At 37.5% G+C, this 9,312-nt stretch overlaps 1 protein-coding gene across 1 annotated transcript; it reads right to left on the bottom strand.

The window, feature by feature from the left end:
* Positions 1 to 1,187: 1,187 nt before the first annotated feature.
* Positions 1,188 to 3,782, bottom strand: LOC106180959 (uncharacterized). Its single transcript, XM_013565144.2, has 4 exons — positions 3,594 to 3,782; positions 2,725 to 2,909; positions 2,265 to 2,351; positions 1,188 to 1,933 (listed from the first exon to the last, which is right to left on the bottom strand). The coding sequence occupies exons 2-4, from the start codon at positions 2,906 to 2,908 to the stop codon at positions 1,278 to 1,280; spliced, it is 927 nt and encodes a 308-aa protein (XP_013420598.2). The 5' UTR covers position 2,909; positions 3,594 to 3,782; the 3' UTR covers positions 1,188 to 1,277.
* Between the last annotated feature and the right edge of the window lie 5,530 nt (positions 3,783 to 9,312).

The raw sequence follows: 9,312 nt of genomic DNA, 5'->3' as shown, positions 1-9,312 counted from the left end.
CAAAGCCTGCTCAATCTTCATGTTACGACAGTTTGACACCCGTTTTACATTCACTGTTTTAGCGAGATCATTACCGATATGTCATCTGGTGTTCATGTTTTTGTTATCCATTCTGCCAAATATAATAATGTCGGATTTTACGTTCCTTGATATCTTCGCCATTAAATATTAATGTTCTTGATCCCATTATCCCTAGTTGTAGAAATAACTTAAACTGTTTTCACTAGCGGTTTACCCTTATTGTGCTTGAGGAGCCGGGTGATTCAGCACTTCTGATGCAACGTACATTTGCATAAGTGGTAACTTTTCATTGAGTGTGGTGCCCCGTGAGTTTGCACTTTATTTCATTCAACACAGTGTTTCCGTAGATCGATTAATAGTTTAAGGAATGGCAGAAATGTTAAATGTGCTTTGTGAATTCCAAATTATGCCTTTCCTCGACTTTGCTTATCTATGTAGCCCTGGCGTGCTGTAAGCGGCATGCTTATGATGGTTTCAGTCATCTCTGGAACTCAGGGTAATTCTATTGTGCTACTTGCAGACGTCCAAAATACCATATCCAAAATGTTATATCTTCAGTATACAAAATCTCAGCATTATTTTGTGAGAAATGTGAGAAATGTTAATCTTCATTGTTCACTGCGACATCCAAAACTCTTCACAGTCAGTTATGTCATCAATCATCACCAAGGTAGTACAAAAATTCCAGTGCACATAATATAATCGCACGTGTCATTATGTGAATGAATGTAGGAGATGTGCTTTATCACAACAACTACAATGTCTTCATCAGTTTATGCTGGTTTCAAGATGGAGAGTGCGGCAAAATTTCCTGGTTTACCCTGCTTGCTGTCAGTTATGAAACTTGGAGTATTTCACTTTAAATTTTAGAAAAGAGCATATTTGTGATTTTTGTTTCCAAAGCGCTGAAAAGGGCTCTGGCCTGATATATACACAGTAAGCGGATCCAGGATGAGGGAGGAGGAACATTTCTTTATATGTCTTTTTCGTTGAAACTATTCATTCAAAGGTCTATCTCAGATTATCTCCAAGCTGCTTGCAATTTAGAATAGTAAAATTTCTTCTTGGAATTGTAGCAATTAATGACAAATTCAGTTTCCTACACATGGTACATGTACCCCCCCCCCCCCCCCCCCCCGAAAAAAAAGAACTTGCAATTGGCACGAGGAAATATAGTTACGTCTTGTTTTACGATGAATGGGGCATCATTTAATAGTGAAGAAATCTTGTTTTCTGAATGTTTTTCGAGAGTTCAGTCAAACTGGCAATATCGGGTGGGCGACTCCAAACACCCTCTCCGGATCTGGCATGACGATATTTTCTTTAGAAAACATCAATTTCATCTCTGAAAGTTGTGTTAATGAGTTTTTGTTGTCTTGTAGTACTTTGGCGGCGGTTGAACAAGCAGGGTTTTCAAAGAACTCGACCTCAGCGCCCTCTGGAATCGTTTCCAAAAGAGCTTTAAGCAGTGCCATCATTGCAGCAGATGATTCAGCGTAAAGTGGCGCGAGATGGAAATAATGAGGAGCGTCTTGGATGACACCGTAACCCTTTACGGCCCCGTCGCGTGCTACAGCTACCAAAGTGGTAGAAGTTGGTTTTGTTAGCCAAATTTCCAAACATTTTCTCCTAGGGAACCCGTGGATAGACGTGTCGTACGCAAATAAGCTTTCAAAGTCGACGTCATTCTTTTGAAGGATTTTGATTGGTGGATCAGACGCGTCGTCTGACACTTCACCTGTTCTTAGCTTTGATATGTCTATTTTACCGGTGCAAACCATGATAGATTTGAAATTACCCGAGGCAAGCTTCATCCCAAGTTTCATATTGGTTTGGACCCTCTCAACCACGCTCCACAGAAGCAGATTTCTTTCCCCAACGATGTCTAAAATTCTTCTGGCTATCCGTTTGGCTTGAGAAATAAAGTAAAAGGCAAGCTAAATAAAAACGACAGTAGACCTAACACCATCTAATACTGTAAAATTGTTACTAAATACCTATTACCTTGCGGATGGAATTGTTTGTCGAACTGATCTGATTAGTGACATTTGGAAGCGTATTTCTTGCCGTTTCTAATATACTGCACATTATAATTTTCTTTTGCCCCAATACCCTTATGACAGTAGAGAAAAATTCTATCATTATACAATTTTGCAATTATTTATTGTACTCATGCAAAAGGGCGTTTTAGGGTAAAATGGAAATTTAGCTTTTTGCTTGACAAAATGTTGCTAAATTCTTACCGACTTTTGTTCCTCGATATTTCTTCGTCACGATGAAGTAACCGACAAACGCAGTGCTCTCGTTCAACATTACCGCAACTCTGCAACCTGCAATAAAACGGCGTGCTATTTTAAGGTGCACGGGCAAATTCGTCTATTGATCATAAGGCCAATTACGTGACTATTATACATTTGCCACATTTAAGATATTGTTGCTTCATTAGTTGTTCTAAAACATCTAAATAGGCCTTAAGCACACACTGAGCTAGAAATCTTAAGAGTTTGCAATAAATTTTGCTCTGGCTCTGACACATGACAAAAAGCTTTAAAACTAACACAGAAAAGGCCTCTTGATGCACGAGTGAATAAAAACAGAAAGTGGCTATAAAAGAAAAAGCATTGGAAACAGGTTCAAAGTCCACGCTGAAGATTTTTTTTTTTTTTTTTTTGGAAAATATTGTGTATTATGGTAGGCTCTCACCAATCAGCTGTCCCAAGTGCTGTGCAACAATGAAGTTTTCTTCTCCTACGTACTCCATTATAGCTGACAGCGTTTCTTTACTCGTGAAGAATTGGGCCTCCTCCACTAAGCAGTAAATCCCCGGGATATCATCCTGCCGCGCTGAGCGTATGATGACGTCAGATGAAATGTCGTCTGCTGACATTCTGCAAAATACGAGCGTATAAACTGCATATAGGCCAACACATGTATGTTTGCTTATATTTATCCATATGGTTAAGACCTGATTTTCCAGAGGTTGAGCTCGATAAGTTTGTATTCATTGTGAATTGAATTTATTTGATTATTTTGGATTCTAAAAGCCACTGCTGCTCAGGGGCAGAAAAGGTTTCTACAGCAACCACTGTAACTGGTTTCTATAGCAGTTTAAGTGTTCCAAATGTAAAGTTTGGATAAAGAAACTTTCAGACAAATATATATCTTGGGACTGATAATCTACGGGCTGATATAATTTTTCGTCTGAACACATCAGCAATTGCACAAACAATGTCTGCCTACGGTGCTGTATATACATGTAAGTACTTGCAGTGAAACTGCAGATAAATGCCCTGTATCGATCTAAAAGGCTTAATGTGTTCTCAACATCATTGCAAACGATAAAAACCCATTAGGTCCTTTCATTACACTTCTATTGTAGGAGTTATTCAACTGGAGCGTTTTGACTTGCAATTACCTGCTTTAACACTGGGGTCACATGAACACATTCACATTTCTAAGTGGAGGTATAAATCTAGTTTCACTTTAAATACTACTAGTTTCTGTCAAACAAGCAATGCAGTAAACAATATTTAACAAGCTTTGCTCTTTGTAGTTATATAAAAACCACATACCTTTAGCGGAATGGCTTACTACTGGAACGCTTAATTGGTCAATTCCACCAAGTGATCACAGCTTGATTCGAACAGTCCAGTTACGGCCAGTCCTGCTTAGCTGCCCCTTGATCGATGCGACTATCAGTGAGATGTAGGTGCTTGAGGTTGACCCTGAACGTCTTACAGCTTGATATGAGAGCTCACATAAGACGGGGCCTGTATAATAGGTCAAGGTCATTGGTATGATGATATGGGTCACAGGTAAAATACAAAGTCTCGTAGAATAGATCGATTTTTATTTTTGAAAACTAGCAGTGGTTGAAGTTTTGACACTTTCTGGGGACTCGTCCGACGTTCAATTGTGAGAAATAATTGATAAGATATAATCTAAAATGCGTCATTAGGTCCTTTACACAGTGTTGGTTGAAATGATTTTTATTAAAAGCCAACTTGAAAACAATGCGGTTCTAGAATGAAACGCAAATATGAAATCTATTATGGTTATTTGAAAGGAATAGCATCGAAAACGTGATCAAACACGTTTTGAGAGGGGATTTTCTGTGAATAATCTTTTCCTTTTATCCTTAAATTCAGAAATTGTTGGCATTCGATCAACATTCAAATCAGCATTACATGTACTTTATTGGTTTTAACACTAAGGGTTTTATTACAAGTCCCACTAAAAAGGCAATAGTTTTATACATATCTATCCAAGTGCACGTGGAAGAGTGAGTTAACAGATGGCTTTTTATAATGATGCATGGAGTTGTATTGTATAGATGGCGAATTGTTAACCAGGAATTATCCTTTTAAATGGCAGTCAATGTTTCGGCTATTTTAAGTTCTACGTCAATTTCACAATTTCTGTCATCAGCAAAATGAATATAATGTTATTTTATCAACATTAGAATGGGCACCAGGTGCAATTCAAACAAGAAAAACATTCCTCCGCATTATTTTCACATTTGTTCTAATTGTTTGGGCCATGAAAATTTAATTCTAGAAAATTAATTATGTGGTCGGATTAATTATAGCATTCGAATTGTTTGGACAACTACCGTATGTCTTATCTTGAAACTAGAGCCTTCGTGCGCGTGTTTATGTTAATGTGTCCGGGCGTGTGTTTGTGTGCAAAATGTTAATGTAGAAATAAAGTGATCAATGATAACTTCCAACCATTCTACCACAAACTTGTAGTTGTATAAAACCTTTGTATTGTCAATGATAACTGGATATGTGTTAGCGACAAAACTTATTTCGGACAGACATTTAATTAAGGAAGTCGTGACCACGTTTGCTTGCACGGCTCATAGCACGTTGCACGAGTGACTGCACGATGGACATTTGTGGCCCACCACACTGTCCTGTATGAGGCCCAGATTGACAAAAGATAATAATAAAAATAATAATAATAATAATAGTAATTGTGCCATCTTCCTAATTGACTTATGCAAAATTTGATTCTCAAACGGTTACACGTACGGTAATCAAAAATTGCATCATTGCTGCATGTAAAAGTGAATAAATTGCCCTGGAAACTATACTGTCTCTGGCACTGTAGGTTTATTTTGCAAAGATCTTTATAATTTAGTGAGTATTCTAAAATCCTGTTGCAGTCAGCGGCAGCTACATTGTGTAAAACGCCGAGTGCTGCTAACATTTGGTGAACCTGGACGCATCTTTGAACGCACCCTACAGAGGAGAAATTTTAGGTGTGAGCCCCCGCCCCCCTTCCCAGAGCCAATTTTACAATTTCTCGTTCATCCCCGATTTTAACTGACATGGACTGCAGTCACAGCTCTTCCCCCAAAAAGTTAAAGTATAGATATACTTTTGTTGTAGGTTTACTTATCCTCATTTCCTACCACGTCTTGACCTGATAAGTAAGCCCATCCCGCAAGAAAATGCAGTAGTATCGAAGTAGCAAAGAAGCATTAACGCAGTAGAGGTGTGGAGCATATTTGCAGTAGAAATGCAGCATAGCCTACTGCAATTCTACTTCAAAAATTACATAGGGTTGTACAGAGGAGGAGCATTAATGCAGTAGATTAGCAGCATGATAGAAGCATGTTTCAAATATGCTAATTAGCTCCCCAATCGAAGCAGATTTGAAGCATGTTTGTAGTATGATTGCAGTAGTCTACTGCGCTGGAGTATCTACTTCGTTTTCGTGCGGGCAGCCATGCAGGTTCTTTTAAGATGGCGTTTTGATACACATTAACCGTGTTAAAAAGACATTATATGGGGACGGCTAAAGTAATTAAATATGTCCGATTTCAATGTTCTCTTGAAAGCCTAGATGTCTGGTGGGGAAGTACAACGCGAGTGTTTTACATGATGGGAAACGATTTGAAGTGTATTACAAAGCTGTTCTTCTTACGAGACAATACTGTACGAATGGATAATCATAGAGATCTGATTCATAATTCTATTTAGATAATCAGTTTATTGCTAAGCTTGATCAGGTTGGAATATCATATTGTATTACTGTTAAACTTACCGTTTGTGAACCAATAATTTGATAATTGCTTAATGATATATCAAATTTCATACTTTTCAATCCACGATTCTTTCAAATTTCGATGAAATCTTATTCTTTACCTTATCGGTTGTAACATTACAAAATTAAAATGTTGGAAGTAAAATATTGGACGTTCCTATCGTATGAATTAGTCAATTGCCCCTTATTCCTGCTCTCTCTCTCTCTCTCTCTTTCTCTTTCTCTCTCTCTCTCAAAATTCTCGTTGCTATGCTTGGATTTTCCGAGCACAGGAAAATGTCTTGCCGACGGCAATTCATCAAGTTTGATAGCATCAGGATTTATTTCTGTCCCAGGTCCCCAAGACGTGGGGCCTGGTACACGTCGCCCAAGGCCGCTGTGGTTACTGGTACACTTATCACGAGGAGTTTGGAGTATAATGCATTAATATATATGTATTGTTACGCGGTTTACTGCAACGTACATGTTTTAAACCTTGCGCATTGTTTAGAAGTGTTTGTGGGGAACGCGCTACCCCGCTCCGTTGATAATGACTTTGACCACACACTTTGAACAATGCATTCGGAACAACTAACATTTCAGATAACGCATATGATATCATTATTTATATTGACCTAGGAGAGCGTTTGGCATAAGACGCACGTCAACTGAGAAAATAGTACTTAACTCACTTTGCCACCGCAAATGTTCTCACGGAGATTTGTAAAAGCGGTGTCTGGAAGCGGTTTTCAACAAAATATTATATATTCAGTGCTGTCAATTACATTTTATCTTAAGGCAATTTACTCTGTTTTCATGTACGCATATCACTTAAGGTACAATGTTTTGATGTGTGTTGGCATCATGCTTACCCCATTAGCATTATTGTCAGTTTCTTTGAACACTCGAAGCGTGCTCTTTGAATAAAAAGCCGACGTACCCATTTAGCTAAAATAATGTCCCTTTATCTTATCTAAAAGCACGAATGAACAGTATTGCTACTTTGCTGTGGTGATTTCAAACCGCTCTTTCTGGTGAACGAAACCTTAAAAATATGTTTTGCTTCCTTGTTCGTAATTCAAAAAGGACTGTTTTGGTTAAGTTTATAGCCCCTCTGGCGATCATCTCTATCTTGCGCCGGTCGCACACGCAAAAATCCCAAACTAGTATATGTACATATACATGCACAGAGAGAGAGAGAGAGAGAAGGAGAGAGAGAGAGATTGAAGAGATCTGTAAAATGATAAATGTATGTGAAATGGGTTGGGAACGGTTCTGTTTCCTTTCTGTTGCCTATTTCAGCTAATTGCAACTATTAGCAATACGTTCTTCAACTTTCTCTATCAACTCTTTTTTCTTTCAAGAGTTCAGCATTTGGACTTATTTCACTTTTTCTCTTACCATAAAGCCACCGATCTTGTGTGCAAGTGAGCCTTCACTTAGCAAAGATGCACTTCTTCTGATTTTTTTTTTTTTTTTTTTTTTTTGTACAAAGACAGGCTTATCAAAGCAACCCGTCTATTAAACACCAGTAAGCACGGTTCGTGTGCACCATGCATCGCGTACTCTGACGTATTTAAGGTAATTTAAGTGAACATGTTGAACGCAAAACTTAATTAAATTGTTACAAATGTCTCTTGTTTATGGTCGGTTAATACAATGACCCAAATATAATGAGCCATTGGTTAATATCAATGAAATATGTTCGAGTTGGCATGTACAGAATATGAATTATCTTTTATAAGGGCATAATGATTTTAATATGATTCATTTTCACTTACAAACTGTTCGGAACAAAACAGCGAACGCCCAGTGACCTCAAAATAAGGTTAGGTAATTTCCATTTTTTACCGTTCTGTAAATTTATTTATTTATTTATTTATTATTGATTGTCCCCATGCAGGCTTTCGTCTATGCACTGATCTATTAATTAATGAGCAAAAAACTAATCACGTTCGCGCAGGCCACACACACACACACACACACACACACACGCATGCACACACTCACAAACTCTCTTACGCGCGCCCACGCAAACACATACACACACATGCACACAAACCTGCACATGAAAGAAGAATACATATTCAGGTTTTGTCCCACAGTGCACTTAAATGCACTTCAATTCATTTCAATCTGAAACCACTCTATTATAACAACTCATGCAATTAGTCAAAAATTACCGAATCTTGACCATGAAATGATATATCCCCTCAATTAATCGCGGCCCAAAGAATTATAATATCACTGACAAAGAAAACTGTTCACGAATTGACAGTATATCACAATTAATCCAAATTAGAATAAACAGCAGTCATTAGTCACTAATGTCAGTCAAATATGCACTTATTAGGTAGTTTAAAAACAATTATTTAAATGTGATAACTATTGTGTACAACACACCTTTGTAAATAATGGATTTGCCCCAAGAAACCGTCTACCATAGTCAAATGGATGATTTCTTTAGTTATGTTTTGTTGCAAGGCTATTTTTGATGTGTTCAATTTAAATTTTAATTAAAATTTGTTTCGATTGTTAGTATTTTTTTTTTACATCCGTAACATAATGCATGTATTTGTCGATTATGGAAATAAAATTCCTTTCGGTTTCATTGGAAACTTTTAAACCCCTCATACATGTACAAAAAAGACGGAAAAAGGGCAAAGATCACATGCATAGGAATTTTTTGCTTATCCACATTTACTCTAAAAAACAATTAACAAGAACTAGGTCAAATGCACACAACACAGATATCAATTGGAAAGCAATTCTTTTACAAAACATAACGTGCATTGCATATTTTTTGCGCCGTTAAGTGCAGAGCATTAAACCCAGAAGCCATGATGGGGCCCAGATTGAACGAAATAGCTGGTGCGACTCCGTGTAATTTTAAAATAATTGGTATTTAGATTTTAATGTGTTTTACTTACGCACTTCAGCCAGATACGTTGTACAACACTTGAATTATAATACAGCAAAAGGACTGACTTAGAGAGCTGGTTTCACAAGATGGTTAAAATCTCAAAAATTGGTCTAAATTTTAGCCCCAGATGTTGTCTACTTCAATTTAGATAAGTTGCATTGAACTGAAACGTAAGTCATGCCATGTTGCAGGCACAGTTTTCAATTCCATCGGGCAACTATGCATGTGTCTTGTGTCAGAAGGGACAGGTACTTTTGATTTAGTGCACGATTTGGGCCCCAGTGAACTTCAATTTCGAAATCTGTTATCTGCTGTCTAAGCGATATTGCGTCTGT

This window comes from Lingula anatina, chromosome 5 (assembly GCF_051362555.1).
Source record: "Lingula anatina isolate TDL-2025a chromosome 5, LinAna3.0, whole genome shotgun sequence".
Taxonomy (NCBI): Eukaryota; Metazoa; Brachiopoda; class Lingulata; order Lingulida; family Lingulidae; genus Lingula; species Lingula anatina.
Note: the sequence above shows the minus strand (reverse complement) of the source record. Positions and strands in the feature narration are given on the sequence as shown.

What these genes read in the sequence shown, in the direction of transcription:
- LOC106180959 (XM_013565144.2), bottom strand. Translation starts at nt 2,908, where the DNA reads ATGTCAGCAGACGACATTTCATCTGACGTCATCATACGCTCAGCGCGG. An exon ending in GCACTTGGGACAGCTGATTG is followed by an intron (nt 2,352 to 2,724) that starts GTGAGAGCCTAC and finishes GTTTTATTGCAG; the next exon opens with GTTGCAGAGTTGCGGTAATG. An exon ending in ATATCGAGGAACAAAAGTCG is followed by an intron (nt 1,934 to 2,264) that starts GTAAGAATTTAG and finishes TTATTTCTCAAG; the next exon opens with CCAAACGGATAGCCAGAAGA.